This window comes from Lampetra fluviatilis, chromosome 27 (assembly GCF_964198595.1).
Source record: "Lampetra fluviatilis chromosome 27, kcLamFluv1.1, whole genome shotgun sequence".
Classification (NCBI taxonomy): Eukaryota; Metazoa; Chordata; class Hyperoartia; order Petromyzontiformes; family Petromyzontidae; genus Lampetra; species Lampetra fluviatilis.
In genome coordinates, this window is record NC_136301.1 from 272,591 (window position 1) to 295,157 (window position 22,567).

Here is a 22,567-nt window from a genome sequence, read left to right on the forward strand (position 1 = left end):
CTTTTCAATTGACATCACACACGCTTCTGCAATAACACGGCCCATATTGCTCTAGCATGAGTTGATATCATAACTCGGTCATCACGGGGAGGGGGGGGGGTGGAGACGGACTCCTTTATGGATTACGTTAATCTTTTTGTTGCCGTTCTGTTGCCCGTCTCATCCAATCGCCATCATCGCTTCTTGCGATGCATTCTACCGAAGCCCACCTACCTTGTGGAACATGAAATCAAATACACATTCGCAGACAAGCTCAGTACGGAACTTATGGAGTATAAGCCACACAGCCATCAACATTGACATTGCACATCCACCTGCATAGGCATCACCTCAAACAAAGAGCTCATGCTTGACATAACGGTGTCATGCAATTTTGAGTTCATGCAAGCACACGTGGGGGTGGGGGGGTTTGGAACGGCTAGTTCCACCACTCCCGGGTCACAACTAATGCTGACAAGTTGCGACTGGCATGAAGGGACCGGCTTGACATGGTGACCTACCAGTGACTCACCCCTTAAAACAGGTGGCCCCCATGGGTCCCAGATGTCTTCAAGGTCTCAAAAAAATATTTGCTGGAGGGTGTCTCAAAGACTCTTCCGGCAGCGTATCGGCCAGTGGTGTCAGCCTCCAAAAGTCGAGCGGTAGCTTGAGTGCTGCCTTGGCCGAGGCTCGCTGCCGTCTCAACGGGAAACGAAATATTACGAGCAGTGTCAAGGTGACTGCTTCGTCCAACTCGAGGGCGTCCCTCAGCAGCCCATGTGACACCACAGAAACGGGTTAGTGGTGTTAAAAGTGTGGCTTGCTAGTTGCCCAGGAGAGCCGGACATCCTTCCTCAACAGTCGGCATGTCACAGCAGTCACAAAGGTGAGCAGGGTTCAATGGTTAGCTGTTGAGACAAACTGCAAACTCCATAATATGTGAAGCACTGTTATGAAGTTGACAATGGTCATATAGTATGGATAGGTAAGCCTGGTTCCCTTACTAGGAACAAAGTGTGGAGAGGTTCGAAGATGACCTTTTCAAACTGGAAAGTGAATATGGTTCTCATCCTCAGGGAAATATGTGGACAGGTAAGTATTTTACCTTGTCAAGTTTAGAAGAGGTCATGATCCATTATCTAACAAGTTAAAGAGTAACCTATGACTTTTTAACTAATTATAACCTTGCTTGAATACTTTTTTGGAACCAAATTTATTTCAAGGTGACTAGGGTCTGTGTATATTCTCTGGCATCAACTATTTATATGGAGAAGGCACAGAGGATCACAAGACCAGTTAACAATAACAAATCACGTTGGAAACAAGTATGTTTACATTTACCCAGATAAAATATCAGAATTAAAGAAGGTCCGGGCCCTATACACTTTAAAGTTTGCCTAATTACACACATATCTTGGGACAGCTCACTAACTTGACCAACTCGGATATCGCATTCCAAGCCAAGATGGCATCCAGCTGCCTTTCAGGCAAGCACCAGACCAGACACGTCTTGTCTCCGCCTGTGTGACTCCAGCTGAAGGAAAACACTCCCTTTCACCCCAAAATGTAACACTAACCACAACCGGTAGAGTTGGTCTATGGACGTCTTTAACAAATAAATAAAATTCGGCACCGGCACCTCCAAAAGGTGGGAGCGGGGGAGATGAACTCAGCCGCTGTGATACAATAAACAGTGGACTGCATCAGAATCACCAATCATGCAAATATTAGCCTATCAAAAAAGGGGGCATTTCACATGACACTATATTACCCAATGGGATTATTCAATCGACACGGCAATTCACCCGCGAATGATGAACCCGATAGTTATTAACCCGTTGTCAATACTGTACATATACAGTACCATTGTTGGTGTGAGTGGGGGATGTGTATGTAGATCAGTTAGTGCGAGGGGCTGGTGACCCCTCCACCTGGCACTTTTTTCTACCAAGCACCACGGTGGAAACACCAAATAAGAGAGACCTAGGTGCTAGAGACCAGGTGCTAGAGACCAGGGGGACAGGTGTTCATGACGCCTTCTGGCCAAACTCCATCTGGCAGAGCCAGGAACAAGAAAACACTGAGGTTGGAATGTTTGGACTCTCTTTGTGGAAGAGAGGCTGCCACTCCGATACTGCCTAGACCTTTGTGAAATAGAGGAGATCCGGTGAACCGATTCTGGCTCTAGTCATCATGAAGGGTGGACAGTTCTCCACTCAGGGCAGGAAACTGTCAAACAGCAGGGAGTGACACTTCCTTTGAATAAAAGAATGAACGGGGTGTGGGAGCGTGGCTGTGAGGTGTCGAAAACTGTAAGTCCCAGGCTACTGTGGGCTCGCCTTCCCATCAACAAGAGGCGCTGAATGGTGGTGGTGATTGCTTATGCCCACATCGAAGATGAACATCAGTGGATGGATACAGACAAGCCCGATAAGTCAAACCCCTTCTATAACCTCCTGTCCCAGGTGCTCGCTAAAGTGGCCCCTCGGGATAAAGTCATCCTGTTAGATGACTTTAATGCCCGAGTGGGTCATGACGCAGACACCTGGGTTGGAGTAATCGGAAGACATGGACCAGATCAACTCAATAATAACGGAAGGAGGCTGCTAAACTTCTGTGTAGCCTATGGGCTTGTAATTATGAACACGCTGTTCCGGCATCGGCGCATTCACAAAACATCATGGATGTACACTGGGTCCAAGCAAGAATATCTGCTGGACAATATCATTACGGACCAGCGGATGCGGGCCCATGTCCTTGACACCAGGACCTACCCGTGGAGCTGATCTGCTCACTGACCATCGGTTTTGTCATCTGTAAGATGCGCTTGGCCATTCTTCCACTCCAATGGTGGGTGTCCATCTAGGACCCCATTCAAACCCACAGTGGCCTGGTTTCAGCTAGCTGAAGATAGTTGCAAGCAAGAATTTCAACATTGCTTGCAGCTGGTGTTAGCATTGTGCCCCCCCTCCTTCTGATGCTAAAGGGAAATGGGTGAAGTTCAGGACTGTGGCTCATGCAGCTGCAATGGCTGCATTGGGTGTGCGGTACAGACCTCCGCACAGACCCCGGCTGAAGAAGGAAGTGTTCCGGTTGGTTGAGAGGAAATGACAGGCCCACTCCCATCGTCTACAAAATCCAACATCTGAGAATGAGGAGGCTTACCGCAGCCTACGGTCGGAGATTCGGAGAGCCGTGCGGTGCTGCAAGGATTAGTGGTGGGGGTGGTTTGCTGACGATTACTAATCACGATTTAATTCCATCCAAAAAGCAACTTGCAGTACCTCACCTATCACCATCTTTAAAGGAAAGAATGATAATTCGATCTCCGACCCCCAGGAACAGGTCTGCAGTTTTTCAGAGCATTTTTGTGTGGTCTTGGGGGAGGGCAATTCCCTCAGCTCAGACAACATCAAAGGGCAAGGTGGGAACGACCCTGCTAGGGCTGCAGTGCCTCAAATAATGGCAGAAGTAACCACTCCTTCTGAATGGTTGGCTGAGGTGCCATCTGTGGAGGAAGTGCGATGGGCGATCCGAAGTCTGAGACCAGGAAAAGCGCCAGACAGAGATGATCTTCCAAGCAAAATGCTGAGGGAGGGTGGCATCTGTGTGCAGACTGCCCTACATGACATCATCACAACTATCTGGACCACAGGACAGGTTTCACGCAGATTTAAACAGCTATAGGGGAATCTGTCTTCTCAGTGTGCCGGGAAAAGTCCTGGCAAGGATTATTCAACATGGCCTGGCCAGGGATGCTGAGGCTTGCGGAGCCCCAATGTGATTTCAGACCGGGGCGGTCCTGCACAGATGCCATATTCTCTGTCCGTCTGCTACAGCAGAGTTGTAGGGAATTCAAACAAGACCTACATCTCTGGTTTATTAAACTGGTCAAGGCCTATGATACCATTAACAAGTCATGGCCGTAGGCAGTTATTCGTGCTTTCAGAGTCCCTGACTCTCTGCTCACAATAATTAAGGGCCTTCATGATGGTGGGCAAACGAAGGTAAAGCTATGTGGCCAGGAGTCGGAGTCATTCCCTGTTCACCTAGGGGTGCGATAGGGATATCCTCTGGCTCCCACATTGGGACCATCTAGGGCCGGGGTCAACGGACCTGATTTGATAGCGGCCCAGACCATTGTGAAAGGGGATGGGGACCCCTTCATCGCGGTCCTCAATGTGGGGTTGCGAACGGCTGTGGTTCCTCAAGGGACCGTGCTTGCACACGCAACGCCGGTACCCTGTGAGGAACCGGTCATTGGACAGGTGAGCACCGCTTCTCCGTCGCAACCACATTCGGACCGTGATGAGGGGTGGCTGGATGCGCTTTGTGCGGGATCATCGGACCTGTCCGACTCACAGCGTGAGAAGCTACGAACCCTCCTGCGCGAGTTTTCCGACGTTTTTAGTCGATACAAATATAATATTGGTTGTACTAAACTGCTGCGACACCATATTGACACGGGTGACAGCGCGCCAAAATCCTTTTCGGTTGAGTCCCGCCAAAAAGGATCATGTCAAATCGGCCGTAGACGACATGCTAGCTGCGGATATTATATCCCCTTCTACCAGCCCTTGGGGTGCACCGATCGTGTTAGTAAAAAAACACGACGGCTCATTGCGGTTTTGTGTCGATTTTCGTTGGCTGAACAAGATTTCCGTAGCCGACGCATACCCGCTCCCTCGGATGGATGAATCGCTTGATGCTCTGGCGGGGGCGCGGTTCTTCTCCATGTTAGATTTACTGTCAGGGTTCTGGCAGCTTTCTCTGGATGATGAATCTAAACCTAAAACAGCTTTCTGTAAGCTGCACGGCCTATTCCAATTTAACCGCTTGCCAATGGGGCTCCACTCAGCGCCGGCGACTTTTCAGCGATTAATGGAATTGGTCCTGGCTGGGTTGCAATGGGATTCTTGTTTGATTTACTTAGACGATGTCATCGTCTTTAGTAAAACATTCGACGAACACCTCCAGAGGTTGCGGGCTGTTTTCCTCAAAATGCGGGCTGCTAATTTGAAATTCAAGCCCCAGAAATGTCATTTGCTCCGCGAATCGGTGCGGTATTTGGGCCACATTGTTGGATGGTCAGGTATTGCCACAGATCCCGCCAAAACGCAATGTGTCAGCTCCTGGCCGACTCCCACCTCGGTGGGGGATGTCAGGAGTTTAATTGGAATCGCGTCATATTACCAACGGTTTGTCGCTGATTTCGCGATGATTGCTAAACCCTTACATGCCTTGACATCAAAGGGGGTCAAGTTTCACTGGGGACAGGAGGAGGAGGCTGCTTTTCGCTCCCTCCAGGACGCCCTAGTGGGGGCTCCGCCATTGAGTTATCCAGACTTTTCGAAACCCTCGATACATACGCAAGCAACACGGGCATTGGGGGCGTGCTCTTGCAGGTTGTTGGGGGCGTAGAGCATGTGGTAGCATACGTCAGTCGGGTTTTGTCTCCGGCGGAACAGAGCTACTGTGTTACCCGTCGGGAACTATTGGCAATCGTTTACTTCATTCAGCAATATCGCCCATATCTGTACGGTCGCCATTTCACCGTCCGCACAGATCATGCGGCGCTGCAGTACGCCTTGCGGGTTCAACAGCCATCGGGACAATTGTCTCGATGGTTGGAGATTCTCCAAGATTTAGATTTTGAGACTACATATCGTAAGGGCGTTCGCCACACAAACGCAGATGCTCTGTCGCGTTTGCTGCCCACCTCCGAGTGCGCTTGCCTCCTGGGTTTGGGGTGTTGCAGACCTCCGAATGTGATCTCTGATTCGGTCCTTGCGGCTGCCGCTGATACGCCTTCAATTGCGGGTCCTATTGAGCAAGAAGGGAGGGATTCTTTGCTGGGATTGTCTGTTGCGGAGTGGGGGCGCCTCCAAATGGAGGACACCTCCCTCCTCGCGTTACGCCATCGCATCGGGGGAGCTGGTCGGGGGGTGGAAAATGTCGACTCGTGGGGGTTATTCCAGGGTCTTTTGATGCATTGGGATGGGAGATCCCGCCGCCACCGGCTGGTGGTGCCTTCCACATTGAGGGGAAGAGTGGTGTGGGCTACTCACGAGCAACTCCTGCACCTGGGGACTCACAAAACCCTTGCCATGCTCCAGCTGGATTTTTCTTGGCCGGGCATGGCAAGGGACGTGGATGATCTTGTAGGGTCTTGTACTCAGTGCGCGCAACGGAAGCCACCAGCAAGGGGGTCCAATCCACCATTGCAGTCTATCAAGGTTTCCCGGGTTAACAAACTCGTCGCGCTTGATATTCTGGGCCCATTCCCCGCTACACCTAGGGGAAATAAATACCTATTGACCGGGGTGGAATATTTTACGCGATGGCCTATGGCCTGGCCCCTCGCCAACCAGTCGGCAGCAGCCATTGCGGAGGCCTTTGTCCAGGGCTACGTCCTCGACAAAGGTGCTCCGGAGCGGCTGCTGACTGACCAGGGTAAAAATTTCTTGGGTAAACTTCTCCACGAAGTGTGCGAGCTCCTGGGTACAAAAAAAATTCGTACCTCCCCATATCATCCGCAAACTGACGGGATGGTGGAGCGTCTGCATCGGACTATCACGTCCATGCTGTCCCAACAGGTGTCTGAATCCCAGACCGATTGGGACCTTCATATTCCGGGGGTTTTGGTGGCCTACAGAATGGCTCCTCATGCGGCGACCGGATTTTCGCCCTTCTTCCTAATGTACGGTCGCGAGGCTAACCCACCTGTCGCGACTCAGCTGCAGATCTCCACGCCACATGCTAAATCCAAATTGACCGACGATATCAAATTCAACATCGCTAAATTGACAGAGGCGCGGGAGGCGGCCATCCAAAATTCAAACCTCCGCCAGAGGGTGAATGAAAGGCTCAGGCTGGGTCGGGCACATGTGCTCCAGCGGAAACCGGGTGACAAGGTGTGGTTACACTGTCCCCAAGTACCACTGGCGGCCTCGTATAATCTGGTGCGGCCGTGGCGGGGGCCCGTGGAAGTGGTGCAGGTCTTGCGGCCGCAATGTGTACGTGTCTGATGGGGGAAGCGTCGGTGGTTCGTGCACCCCTCCAGGTTGAAACCGTTCGTTGCGCCCCATGTTCCTACCACACACACACGGCCAAACATGTGAGGGGTCCACCGACTCCCGGAGTCCGACTTCGCTGCTTTCGCCTGACTTGCCACCGACTGTTCCACCTCCAGGTGCACCAGGATTGACGTGCTCATGACCGCCAACCCCTCCCGGGGGGGTCGGGAGTCGCTCGTCGGCAAAGCCAGACACTCTCGCACCCGGACTATTGACACCCACCGCTGGGCCAACCGGGGCTGCCCCTTGTGACGGTCCCGCTGCAAGAACGCGCGCCAATACGCGCAGACTTTTGTGAAATCGGCCGCTTGTGCGGCCCTTGCGGGGGTCGCGGTGGTAGGGGGGAGATCCTGGAAATTGTATATATGATGTTTTTTTACGGGATGGGGTATTTATTCGGGGGGGGTGCGTCGGGTTATTTTTCTCTCTCTCGGTAGTTGTCGTTACTGTTGTCGTTCTTGTTGTTGTTGTTGTTGTTGCTGTTGTTGTTAGTTACGCAAGGCACACATGGGTTTGGGGGGATGCATCTTTATTTGCAGCCGGGACGGCTGCGGGCTGTACAGGAGGGCGGGGGTTGATGTAGAGGTGTTACGGGAGGGCAAACAAACACACCGGGTGTGGTTATGCCCGCACGCGAAAGGATGCTTACATCCATGTCCGCACCATTTAGCCTGGGGGGCTAATACGGCGCTGGGATCCCCCACGGCATTGTGGACCTGGAAATATTGAGCGGTGTCTCGGCCTCGCTGTGCGCTGCATTGCACCACTATCCGAGTAGATAACCTCGCATTCAATAAACCTTCGGAGCCAGGGTGAACATCCGACTCCAAACGTATTTAATGAATTGAACGAGGTAAAACTGATGGAAAAACACAGTACAAATACAGCATCTGTTAATACTTGGAAATATCAATACAATTGTAATGCCTGAAAGTACGCGCCACATGCGAGAGTGGATATATGCGCGCGTGGAGTACAGTGGAAGCAAACGAGGTCGAGGGGTTGTTGGTGCTAGGCGTATGCCAGAGACGAGTAGGGGGCAACTAAGGACACAGAGTGCTGATTGGCTGGGAGTTGTTGTTGTCCAAAGGAGGTGATGCGCTGTCTGAGGACAGTAGCAGGTGGTAAGGTGTGTATTTAAGGACGCAGGCGCCGATTGGCTGAGGAGTTGTTGTTGTCGCTAAGTGGCGCCGCATTGTCTGGGGAAACATGGCAGGTGCCAGCGGGGGCTGGGGGCGAGTGGCGTCGCGGGGGGATGCCTCAGATTAATTGGAGATTAATTGGCTCGGGGATAAAGAGAGGGGGTTTTGGAGCAGATGGGAGTTCACTCCTGGGAGGAGACAGAGGATGTTGGAGTCGAAGCAGTGGAGCCAGTAGCAGTGGAGAAGTGTAGGATAGCAGTGAAGTGTAGGGTAGCAGTGGAGATGCCAGCAGAAGCTGCTGGAGTGAGACGACAAAGCCAGTAGAAAGCGGCTGGAGTGTAGGAAGAGAAGCTGATAGAGATACGGCTGAGTGTGACGTCGTAGCCGATAAAGAGCAGCTGAACTGTGACAGGGAGAGTGGACGAGAGACACGGAGAGACGTAGAGCGAGTGAGGCCGGCGGAACGCGGCGAGCGAGCAGAGAGCGCAGGAGAAATGTTGATCGGTGTCAGCTGGAGGAATGTTGATAGGTGTTAGCTGGAGGTAGGCCTCGGCAAGGTAAGGTAAAAGTTAAAAGGTAAAAACAACGAGCCTATTTTTACCCTACCTTTTACCTTACCACAATACAATCACTGTTACCTACCTTTTACCCTTTAGCAGATAAGGTAAAAGGTAAAAAGCAACGAGCCTACCTTTTACCCTTACCCCACATAAATTACCCAATTACAGGGTAATTACTAGGGAACTACACATGAACAAGGTTTATAACGGTAAATGCTAGGTAGAGCGCTTTATTCAAATAGAATACTCTCAATGATTCCAATTTTACACGCTTGTTGTTGTCATTGTTGTTGTTGTTGTCATTGTTGTTGTTGTCGTCGTCGTCGAATCCTCAAATCTTGTAACTAAATTTGTACCCATTTCCTAATGTGGTATCGACTGCAAACTTGGTATAATTATGTCATACTGATTACAACACTATATTCTATCATAAAATCATTTTGTATATGTTATGTTTCGGCTTGGGTCTAATTGTCCACGCTCAACTGACGTTGGCTGTAAATCACCACGGTCCCTTACGTTGTGGCAAGCTTCGGGGCCACTTTCTGGAGTCGTGGAGTTCTGTCATTACTCGTACATTTAATAAAAGCGTGTTTTTTATAAAGTTTGTTTTAATATTACTTATTAAATGTAGGCCACGGACTGCGCCACTGAGCTTTTAGCGGTAAACAAGGTACCGTATTTACCGGGTAATACTTCGCGCTATCTTTACCCTACCGGGTAATTCTTCCGAGCTACCTTTACCCTACCCTTTACCTTACCCCTTGGCATGTCGACATATTTACCCTTTACCTTTACTCTTTTACCCGGTAAAAAGGGTAAATTACCTTACCTTGCCGAGGCCTAGCTGGAGGAATGTTGATCGGTATACGTGAAATGAAAGGAGAGAGAAAAGCAAGAAGCTGTCTTGTGTTGTATCTATGCCCTGTTTTCCGTTATTAATATTAAGAATAATTAAGACATTTTTTTTATTATATCTATATATATATATTTTTTTAAAATGAAATAATGAAAACAACCCACTACAAGCACACCAGAAATCTGTGAGACGGCCATTAAACTGCACAAACAGATGGCCTATGAATGCTTGGAGGGTTAGGAAAGGTCGCGAGGAGGGGTCGCGGGGGTGTCTGCTTCTTCTCGCTCTGTTTGGTTTTTTTGTTGCACGCTCGCAAGGAATGCGTAGAGGGGAGTCACGTTTTGAGTTAGGCACGGGCGCACACAGCGAACAGGCAGTCTGGGTCGAGTCGTGCTCGGTCTCGCAACTCGGCTTGCGACGCAGCGTTGCGACAGGGCTCGCAAGAGAGCGGGGGCAGATCGTGCCTCGAGAAGTGATGGAACGAGGAGGGGTCGTTCGAGTCGCAGAAGTCTGAGTTCAACCTGGGTCGGGGCTGGGTTTCAGCCGTGCTCCAGCTGGCGGAGCGTCGTGAGGAAACGAAACCGATGCCGATAGCAGGTGTCGCTTCTCGCAGAACGAAGTTAAGTGCGAGTGAAGCTGGCAGCTGCACGAACAAGGGAAGCACGAAGCAGAGAGAGTGACGAGTGACGACAAGCAATCAACCTGTAAAAGGGCGGAGATCACCAAGCGTCGACCAAGCGAGCAAAGTAGAGAGTGCGAAGCAATGGAGAAAGCCTGGTCAAACGGCTGTGAGGAAGAGGACAGCGCCATCGAATGCGCCGTGTGTCTAATACACACCCAGATCAACCAGCATCAACCAAAATCGACTCGTCATCCCGCAGTGGAGAAAGAGAGTCAAAGTCTTCCGAACGAGCGCCACCGAGCGCCACCGAGCGCCACCGAGCGCCACCGAGCGCCACCGAGTGCCACCGAGCGCCACCGAGCGCCACGGAGCGCCACCGAGCGACACCGAGCGACACCGAGCGACACCGAGCGACACCCAGCGCCACCGAGCGACACGAGCGACCGAGCATCTTCAAGGACTGCATCGTGCCAACTCGTCATCTAGCAGTAGAGGGAGAGAGAGCGCAAGAGCAGCACGACTCGGACGTCACCGGGCGTCACCCAGCGTCGTGCCAACTCGTCATCTAGCAGTAGAGGGAGAGAGAGCGCAAGAGCAGCACGACTCGGACGTCACCGGGCGTCACCGAGCGTCGTGCCAAATCGTCGTCCAGCAGTGGAGAGAGAGAGAGAGCGCACAAGCCGAGCGACACGCCGAGCGAGGGAGCAGCAGGGGCTCGCGGCGGCCACGCCCAACCCAGAGAAAACTTCTGGCCGCTGTTTGTATCCTCCCACACCACACAAGCTAACGACACAACTCCCGGCTCTAAGAATTAATTAATATTACAAGGGGACAACGCACACACAGCACGCACACGAATAAGACTAAAAAAAAATTGTCTTTGCGTTTCAAAAAGGGTTGCCATTTTGAGGTGGTGCATTCAATACCAACTGATTGTGCAAAGCAGTTGCTGTCGTCGAGTTACATGAATAAGAAATGTTTTAGTCATTCATTTTCGTTAACTGCATAATCACGCCAATGAAGAAGTATTTTTAGTCATTCATTTTCGTTACTGCATAATCTTGTCCATGAATATATTGACATATACTTGCTTTCGGATAAGAGAGTGTCATGTGCTTGTTTAGAATAAAATTGCTTAACACCAACTGTTCGAGTGCTTCTTTCCAAGTCCATGCAAAACTATCTTATTCTTGATAACTGTATCCTGCGATGAGATATGAAAATGGAGACCTAAAATATCATAACACACACTAAGATAATCGGTAAACGTTTAATCGATGATAATCGTATTATCCTGATTGATATAACAATGGATAAACGAAGCTAAGCCTAATTATCATAACTGCTCACAGTAACATAATCGCAAGCATCCGCATAAATTACTACGATTATCTCCGCGATTATCATAACTTATGCATATAATTACACACATTATCATAATGTATGCATGTTAATACACACATTAACATAATTAATGCGATTTGCGCATTTTTCGGAAAATTACTAATTTTTATTATTTTCATCAAAATTTCATAATCCAACACATACAACATTGTCAAGTCGAGCACTACACAATGAATGAACACTACAGCATCATAACATTGTCTTAGATAACCTGAAACTCAACAATAGATCCTGGATGGACTGGGCACCTACAATTGTACTGAACAGCTATACAAGAAAATAAGCTACTGTGTTAAATAAAGGCATATCGTGTAATCATCACACTGCAGACCAAATGTACAGCACTACACATAACACTGAACTGTGGATGAGACATTTCGTCATCCTTGCTCTCAAGACCGCAATAAGGTTACATGGGTACAGGTCTGACTCGACGTATTCAATTACAAGTAACATTCACAATAAGGCAAGTTGCAGGATTCGTTGTTAACTAGGCCTCATATATATCATAACAATTTAACGGCATTATAAAGGCATTTACAGCATTATAACAGTAATTATAACATTATAACAGCATTCCCAATATTATAAGAACAAACACGAATTTACAGACAATGACTATTTGTGCCTCCATTCTGTACTGTGTAATGGCTGACACCCATGTGATTGAGAGTGAATCTTAAATCGTAACTTCCTGGTCATGTGACCAAACTCGGCATCAAAATGTAATAAAAGACTCCGTCAGGCACTGCTGGTCTCCGTTGGTCTTTTATTTATTTTCTTTCTCCGCACCCCGCTGGTCCTGTCCGCGGACCAGCGTCGTCTCGCGCGCGCCCCACCCAACGTGGCTCAGCCTCTTTACTCCCGCAACTGACCCCGATCTCTTCCGGGCTCCCACTTATATCCTCTCCCCCACGTGACCCTGACTCCTCCTCTTCCGGATAATCAGATCCGGCCTTCCCATACTGCCCTGCTGGCTCCACCCCCATTCACCTCGCTTCCAATTGGAGCCGAGGTGAACGGCGGCCCCTCCCACACGCCCCCCATACCGGGCTCCGCCCCCCAATACCCCGGGCCGTGTGATTGGGCCAGAACCCAGCAGCAAACCCCATTTACGCTATATTCATATTCTTGGGTTTTTTCGGTAAAGTCACGTAGGTAAAAAATAACAATAAAATTCACGTAGGTAAAAAATTTAAATTAATAATTAAAATTTTATTTTTTTACCTATGCGACTTTACCGAAAAAACCCAAGAATATGAATCCTTGCAGTCACGAAAGCTTCAAATCTAGAACCCATTTACGCTCGCATTACAAAAACAGGAAATTCCTGTGTACACATACCCCCACATCTGCCGTGAGGCAAAACCTGCCGTGAGGCAGAATTTTGAAAAAAGCCCCTACTTGTTCTTTTGATTGCTAACCCCTGTTCTCAGGTGAGTGATTACCTTCTGCTATTGTTGGCATGAAGTCACGTTGACGAGTTTTCAAGGCTGGTAGCCAGATAATTAGTGCTGCTGATAGCCGCAGGCGATTTGTGAAATCCGTGCAATGTATCCACGGCAAGCGAAGATGAACTGTTGTCTACCAAACAAATTTTGTGGGGGTTGCCTACGCATTGTGAAATGTGAAGTATCTGCTTATCGAATTACATTTCTCCCGAATGTTCATCATTTAGAACAATGCTCGGGGGCCCGCAAAGGCACATTTGAAAGGTGAGGGGCATACAAGGATGGGACCCCCGCCCTCACACACTCGCCTCTTGGGGCTAAGGGCGTAGCCAGCACCAACCCGAGGGCATATAATGAGAGCTCTGTGAGGAGCACGGGGTTCTTCATGTGTTGCTGTTCAAAGATCCACATTGGGGAGAAGAAGCCTCTATTTCCACACGGTCCGGGACCCAGCTTGTGGTCCGGACTGGGATAGCGAACCGTGTATAGTTCTGCCATAGCATGGCTAGATGGGCATTCGAGACCCGAGTATAGGTTGTGTTGTGTATTGTTATGTTAATAAGAGTGTTGCTCCCAAGATAACATCTGCGACTCAGTTGGACTCACTACACTTGTGAGTTAGTTGTAAGGCGTCGGGAGGCCCGCACACCGTGATTATCCACGGGCTCTGTACCCCCCCCCCCCCAATCCAACCTATGGACGGCCCTACCGACCACCAATTAGAGCCCTGCCATCGACATCTCGACTCGCGGACAAGCAGCCAATCGGTCTCCACGCCTGTAACCAAACAGTGGCTCTGGCCGAGGTTGTTGCTTAGGGCACTGCACGTATCGCCTCGCATATTGCAGACACCTTCTTGAGTAATTCAACCTTAAGATCTTATTTTTAGTCATTGCCTTCCTTGAGGCTTGTATCTATTGTGAAACGCTGTTAATTTTGAGAGTTGGCCCATATTCATGTTCTCGAATCGTGATGTTTTCTTCTTCAGACACTCTCCAAATGTCACTGCACGAAACGATTTGTCGTCTGTACCAGATGATGAATGGAGGAGACCAAAAACAAATCTCATCTCGTAACAATGTAGAGGTGTCATGTTTGGAATGGCACTGAGAGACAAAACACGCCAATCAGATACAAAATCAAGTAAACAACACTGCTACATTTCGATTTAAAGCAAAGTGGGCATAGACAGGATGCATGACCACAAGGAATGACGACTAATGGGCGATACTGGTGGTAGAATATCAATTAATTGAGTCAAGAAACTCAAATGACTACATTCTAATAATTTGCGTCGCTGTGGAGAATATAATTTACAAAAAAACACAGAAATTACGCCTCCTTCACATATTTGTCCATGCGTATAATAAAGTATTTAACACAACCCATCAGCCACACAGCCTTCTGGGAGTACATAATTTCAGCATCATTGGTACAGCACAGCCAATGGTGCTGAACAGATGCCATGAGCATCCTGTCCAAACGAGAAAACATCCTCATATCTTCACAAGCGCAAGATCTGAGATAGAAATATTAACCTGACATCGTTGGACTCTTAAAATTACCTTCGATCTCATGCAAATCTTCTGGGCCACAACACTACACCGCATCATCTGCACAAACCACAGCAGCATCAGCAGGTGTTGCAAATAGTTGATGAAAATGATGATGCAGACATCAGAAATTTAAAACGCTCTCCGGTGAGTGTGCGGAGACCGTGGTCACCACCCAGAGCAGAGTCATGAAACACAGAAATGAGATTCAATGCCCGATTAACAAACATTCAAGAGGCGGCGGCGGCATTGTTACAGCGATGATTCACCGCTTTGCTTTTCCTGACAACCATCTGGTTCAACCACCTCAATGTTAATTTAAAGTTGTTGCTCTACGTCAACACCCGCCTTGGGAAGGAAACATAGACCCATAGACTCCCACAGAGACCTGTACAAAGTGGGCATAATAGGGATACCGTCCACTAATCCTGATGCAATAATCTGGCTCAACCGCCACAGTATAACATTAGAGCTGTTGCTCTCCATCAACATCAGCCAGGCGAAGACAATTTAAGAAGATGTCTTCGTACGTGCACTGACGCATGCAAAGCTACGCAGAGCACGTGGTGGCAGCCACAAGCGATAGCCGCGAACATTTTGTGGCGCAACATATTGTTTATACTCTTTGGTTATTTCGGTAAAGTCACGTAGGTATAAAATAAAATAAATTACGACGTTTCGGGTGCAACACAAGCGTCCGTCATCAGATGGGAAAGCATGGTCTGCTGCTGATGCAGACTGTTTTACTTATTTTATTTCTACCCACGTGACTTTACCGAAATAACCAAAGAGTATGGATTCCTGCAGTCACGGAAGCTTCAAATCAATATTGTGTATAGCTTGGCATTCGAAAAGGGAGACATTGCGTTATTGAAGTTTTATTTGCTTTTGAAAAGGCTCTCTGCCCTACGGGCAACGTCTCATCAATCAACTAAATGGCGAGAACAAAGCCATGCACCGCCATAACCGCAAACTATAGCGCTGGCCGGACAACCATATACGTTTAAAACAACACATGCAAAACGAGTAACCATAGCACTTGGTAATTTGTGCATTATGCAAAAAGAATCACCAGTTCCTGAAGAAGGTATGCTTCTTCAGACTAACGTATTTATAGGCTTGATCGCGAAAATGTAAGCTTGTCGTAAATCCACCTCCACCCGACACAGCCAATCAATAAGGGTTGTCACGTGAACAAAACGTGCCAACTAGTTACGGCTTCAGCACCACCGGTGTGCTGGAGAATAAACCCACAACATTTAAAATTTGAGCACGACGTTTCGCTGGTCATTACAACCAACTTCATCAGGCGATTTCCAGAATTCTTAAGATTCTAACGTGATTTCACCCATCACGTGGCACCCATTGTTCACACCCGGCAACGACGGTGCAGTGCCCACCATTACCGGGACTTATGTTTGCAGCGAGCTAGCATTCCAACCGTGCGATTTTAGTTCACAGGGCGAAAAAACGGTGAACGATCGACATTGACGCCGATAGCCAAAATATAGATCCGGATACAGACACAGGATACGCATCGTTAATTAAAGTATAAACATTAGCGCATTCCAATCATGAAATAAATTAAAGGCGTCTAAAATTAGTTCATGCTGCAGGGTGGCTAGGCAGGATCACTAAAATGTTTACCAGGTACGGCTCACTGAGCTATATAGCTCTTTTTCAGAATTGACCTGACCACGAATGACAGCTCAACGAAGTGGCTTATCACGTGAAAATTTTATAGCAGCGAAATAATCTAAAAGCATGTTTATAAATATGGAGGAAAAAAACGGAGGACCCAGAGAGAAATCTATGCGACCACGGGGATAACAGGCAAACTCCAAATTTACAGGCGTCAAGATCGGGAACGAACCCACGACCTCCTCCATACCAGTCGAGGGAAATAACATCTCGCCACCGCGGCACCCCAAGGTGGTGGTGGATTGGGGGGGGCTTCATACAGCAGTGGATTGACCATGGCTGCTGATGATAATCAATGACTGAAAAGCCATACTGGACTTTATTCTTCGTACTGTTGTCGTCTAGATGTGCCTGCGGAGTTTCTTCAAGGTTACAGCGTTGCTGCTTCTGTCTACGAAGGCAAGGTCCCAAAACAACATAACACGTATCACAAAATAATAATAACAGTAATAATAATGGTCGTTGTGGAGAATATGTATACTGTATAACGAGAATATATGTCACAAAATAATGTGGTAATGGATATCAATAAATTAGGGCCTCAGAGTGGTTTTTGCATCCATGGGAAGTCTAAACATGACAGTGTTCTTTTCTTTTATCAGAAATTCGTGGCAACTGTGCTGAGACTAAGATTCAATTTAAATGTCTCGAAAACTGCAATGCAAGATTATTTAATTAATTCAACCATCACGTAGAGTCAACGAAGGACTGTTGCGCAAATCGTGTGACCTCTTGCGACAGCATGCGCATAAACTGCTCTTGCTGCCATACAGCGGCGTCTCGAGTGATTTGTTTGATCCACGGGTCACGGTGGGTGGGGGGGGGCGTCAATTTGAGGGTCGCAGTTCACACTTCGAACGTCGACCGCCAACTGAAGTGACTGCAATTGGCTGCAGGAGTTTGCGCGTTGAGACTGGCGACGTGTCCACAAAGTCACAGCAGTCCCCTCCAACTAAGCTCTCGACCACTTCGGAGACTGGTTACAGATGCAATGGTGACATTTCTGACGAAGAGGGCTTTGGCACTGCATGTGGAAGGACTGCAACTGATCCAAATGAGCTTGAAGTAATGTCCACGCTCCGCACTGTACAGCAACAAAACTGACAAGACGCAGCACTGGTATCCTCCCAATTTGGTACCCAAACTTAATCGTTTCTGGGACCAAATGCGGTTCAATTATCCTTAAGGCCAGGCCAATCTGGCGCATGACATCAGGTCTACATCGTCCATCAGTGGTATCTGTGCAGATCCCAGGTAAGCACATTCCTCCACTGCTTCTACAGCATTGAACACTGATTACGCAGGGTGCTTCTCCAGGTCCAGAGCCTAAGTTCTGGACTTTTGTTTTCTGACATTATCGTGTTAGAGAATGGTTCGTGGAAGCAGAAATTACAGAACTACCTTTCAAATCTCTTCCAGTGTGACCTTCAGTCTCACACGGTACGTTCCTTCCGTGCTGCTCCTGGCAGTAATGTTCGTCGCGCGGACAGTCTTCGAGATATTAATTCTCATAGCTGGACTTCAGCTAAACAAACTAAGCCCGGAACTCAATTTTACGTGATGGGGTTTGTTTGTTTGTTTGTTCAGGCATTGGTGACTGGACCGAGACCGTCAACTCTGCAACTGATAAGTTGGTTTAACCACGGGCAGCTGAGTGGATTCAGTCAGCTGCCCGTGTCTGGATTCAAACCCAGGCTCTAAATCGTCATCAGCTCTGCACCCTGACTTCTGAGCCACCCGTCCATTTCTTAGCCCTAAACACTCCTAATAGAACGTGAGCTCCAACAATGAGACGAAAGTAAAAAAAAAAATGTATCTTACAAGGTAAGGCCCACTGAGCTATATGGCTCTTTTTCAGAAGCGACCTAACCACAAATGATAGTTCAACAAAGTGGCTTATCACGTGAAAATGTATAGCAGCCAAATACTCTCAACGCATGTTTCTAAATGTGCAGGAAAAAATCAGAGGACCCGGAGAAAAATCCACGCGACCACGGGGAGAGAGGCACCGCAAACTACAACTGTGCAGCATAGGCGAGGTCGCTTGAGGTCCCTCTTGGGCAGGCGTCGGCAACCTAAGGACCATCGTCGCGTATTCACGACGTGCATTGTGGCCCTGGAAATATTGAGCGTTTTTTTTGCTGTGGATTTCACACCTGATGATGATTACTTGTGTTGCAGTCGAAACGTCGTGAGAATTTTTAGTGTTTCATATTTATATTATTTTATTATTTCCCTTTTACGTGACTTTACCGAAAGAAACAAGAATATGGGTTTATTTTTACCGACTTTTGAAAAAAAGCCCCTACTTGTTCTTTCTCGGGTGAGTGATTACCTTCTGCTATTGTTGGCATGAAGTCACGTTGACGAGTTTTCAAGGCTGGTAGCCAGATTAATAGTGCTGCTGATAGCCGCGGGCGATTTATAAAATCCGCGCAATGTATCCACGGCAAGCGAAGATTAACTGTTGTCTAGCAAACAAGTTTTGTGCGGGTTGCCTACGCATTGTGAAATGGGAAGTATCTGCTTACCGAATTATATTTCTCCCGAACGTTCGACATTTAGAATAATGCTCGGGGGCCCGCAGAGGCACATTTGAAAGGCGAGGGGCATAAAAAGGATGCGACCCACGCCCTCACGCACTCGATTCTTGGGGGGACGCGCCTGTGTTCGAAACATCACAGCGTGGTCAGAACAATGAAGATGCTGTACGACACCTCCTGCGTCGTACGATGGCTGCTCACTTCTCTGCTGATGTTCCATGCCGTGGCAGGTAAAGGGGCGTACGTGTGAGTCTCTGTGTGGTGATCATTTTAATCGGTCCTGGGCCTCCCCTACGTCGACTCAGCCGCAAATGAGCATCTGGTGGAATGTTTTAACATCGCCACTCGGGAGATAAATGTGACCGGGAATAGTGGTGGCCACCATTAAACCCCCTCGTGTGCCGTGCCGACCTTCATAAGCGCTCGCTTACAACACTTGCCCCAACAGTCTGGTAAGGCTACACGGGGATCTTTGTTTTGTGTGTATACATAACCTTGAGGAGCGGTAGTGCAGTGGTTAGCGCACTGCACTACGAACCCGGCCACTCGGCATCGCTGATTAATATTTTAATTTGTCCTGGACCTCCTCCCCTCAGTCAACTCAGCCTTAAATATATTACCTGGTGCGGTGCATAAAAAAACCCATCAGCACTGGGGATACAAAGGCGGCGGGGTGTTGATATTGGCCAAACCACCCCTCGTGTGCGGTGTCGGCCTTGATAGGGGATCGCTACCAGCACTTGCCACAACAGCCTGTTCAGGCTAGACGGGTTTTATTTTTATTACATAACATAAAATATGGAATATGGAATTTCCATGCGTTTTCGGAATGCCCCCGATCTCGTCGAGATCCTGGAAGCAAAGCGAGGTTGAGTTGAACCAGGCTTGTAGTGATCGTGGGGGAGATCACCATGCATAACAGGTGCTATAGGCTGTCGGCTGCAAGGCTACACTGTGGGCAGCAGAGGACAGTACAGCAAATTCCAATGTTGTAAAGTACTGTAATCACAATATATGTTTTCTGAAGTATGGCCTAATAAACCCCCACGACCGGCAGGCATCCAGTAGTGGATTTGACATTGTTGTACGTGTCTATGACCAACAATAATCCGTGAGGTACCATTTGATGATTTGTCATGTCGCTTCGGATCACCCTGGATTCGATGGCGTAACTCGAGGCCGTTCACCAGCATTGAATTCAAGCGAGCCCGAATGCCAAAACCGGTCCAGAGTTTTCTTGAATTTGAGCAGGTGCTGCTAAAATGATGTACTCTCAGAAGGGCCGTGCGGCTGATGGGATGTGTAAGAATGTTGTTTTTAATAGAATATTTATTGTATTTTATGTATTTAGTAATAGTACATTTCACATTAAGGCAGCGTGGAGTGTTACACAATTGTGTCAACGTGAAGAAGTCTACATTCCTTCGCCAATTACGGTGGTTTAATAGTTGATTATGGGATGAGAATCTTAATATTCAGAAGCAATTTGCAATTTCTCGACCCCTTAACGCCGATTGCATTTTTGAGCGAATGTAACCAATTACATTAAATGAATACGATATTGACAACGGTGCGTTTGCCTCATCTTTTCTCTTTGTCACGTCCCCAATGTCCTTTGGTGACGAAGCTACGGGTCCCGCTACATCTGGTGAGCACCGTTTGTCTATTATTTCGCATTCAAGTTGCATGCGCACCGTATTAGTCCCTTTGCATTAAAACAAAAACAATGCACCTCGAGTCGAGCGGCTCCGTGCGTTACCCTCGATTCTCAGCACACAGATGGAATTCGTACCCAAGTACCCCTCGACAGATTCTTCCAAGTGGATGATGGCAGCGGACTGTGAAGGCAGTTCCATGCCGCTGTCTCAAGCTCCTCGATGTGTCGATGTGAAGTGTACATTATTGTCCTTGGGGAATTATCAAGGAGAACACTTCACACTTAAGAGATTTATTACCACGTGCTGTTGTTGAAAGGTTTGGGCATTGGGCGTCAACACCACAGCAGATCTTCTCCGAACCATCATCCACTCAACAATTCCTGCTTCAACTATTTCTCGACTTGCGAGGGCAGAATGCGCCGGCCAGGGATATTTTGTCTGCATTAAAAACGATAGCCTTAGGAATCAATATCCACTGTATAACGTCACGCTTGTGATTCCCTCTCTCCCAACTGCTGACGTCGTCTCGTGGAGCAGCTTCAACACCTTCTCCACCGGGTGAGTCATCGCGTTCACTCACACGAGGGGTTGTTGTTGTTGTGTCTGCTGCTGTTGTCAGAGCGAATCAGCTTGATAACATCTAATGTCAATTATAACCAACACAGTGCACCTTGATATAATTAAGGACATCCTAGGGATTATAACCACGTGCTCGTGTTCCACTTCCCCCTTATATCCCCTGGCCTATGTCATCAAGCCCCGCCTACAGCCACGCCCCCTCACGAACCTTCTAGATGGTTACTTCCCCAGAGCCTTTAAGCTCCGCCCCTAACTCTGGCTCGTCCCTCTGATTGTGTGATGGTACAAGCGGCGGAGCCTATCTCACCGATCGGCGATCGGCAGTGAACTCTCGTATTATAGAAGCAAAGTATCAGACAGAAAACAGGCCAGTGTGTAGGTAGGAGAGTTGATAGTGGAATGATGGGCCGAAGTAAAGTACCTTCTTTATGGATTTTAGGAAGACCATAGAATATGGGTGGTCTAGTAGCAGAAGGTTTTAGGGAGAGCCATTTGAATGGTTCGATTAGAGAAGTCGAACTGGTAATTATATTGTTGGTTTTTGTAGCCAGGCTGTTAGTAGGATCTTTGTTGATTTTGGTGTAACTGCCATCATTAAGAAGGTCCTGGATTTTGTTGTTATATGTGGTTTTATCCATTATGACAGTAGCATTGCCCTTGTCGGCCGAGAGGATGACTATGGCAGCAGCTGGCGGCCGTGTACGTCCATAACCAATTGTTGACGCAGTGACTCCGGAACTACCAGGCATCGCCGGCGCCCTGTCGGGTCCTATCACATGAGGAGGTCCTCCCATACGATGTACTCCTCCCCCCCTGCCTCTGCTGAGAAGCATAGCGTTCGCAGTGAGGCTTCCTCCAGCTGTAGACGTCTCCAATCATCCAAGGTCAGCCCCAGGTCATGGTCGGTCAGCTGGACCTCACCCTGTGTGCCCTCTGCCGTGCGTACGGGAGTGATGACAGTCCCCTCCGGCCTCGCCTCCTTGCAGCGTGCCCCGCCTGTGGTGCATGCACAAGGGCCCTAGGGCGCCAGCCGGGACAATGCGTCTGCGTTGGCGTGTCTGGTCCCTTTGTGATGCACCACTTGGTACCTGTACTCCTGCAGGCACTCTATCCACCTGGCCAGCTGGCCCGAAGGCTGGTCGTTGCGGAGCGAATACTGCAAGGCCGCGTGGTCAGTGTGGACCGTAAATTTGCGACCATACAGGTAGGGTCGGAATTGCTGCACGAAGTGAACGACTGCCAGGAGTTCCCTACATGTGACGCAGTAGCGCTGCTCCGCTGATGAAAGCACGTGACTACCGTAGACGATAACCACCTCCCGACCCTGCTGGACTTGCGATAAGACACTGCCAATGCCCACATCGCTGGCATCCGTGTCCAGGATAAAGGGGAGGCCAAAATCCGGAAAGGCCAATGGTGGTGCATCTGTCAGACGCGAAC

At 48.6% G+C, this 22,567-nt stretch overlaps 1 protein-coding gene across 1 annotated transcript in view; it reads left to right on the forward strand.

The window, feature by feature from the left end:
* The window catches only part of LOC144942432 (scavenger receptor cysteine-rich domain-containing protein DMBT1-like), a gene marked incomplete at its 3' end in the record, with an annotated part of 174,666 nt that overhangs the window by 129,180 nt on the left and 22,919 nt on the right, over nt 1-22,567 (forward strand). Inside the window, exon 13 of the mRNA XM_078869304.1 lies at nt 19,863-19,886. Within this exon, the coding sequence (XP_078725430.1) occupies nt 19,863-19,886 (24 nt within the window). The remainder of the gene's footprint in view (nt 1-19,862; nt 19,887-22,567) is intronic.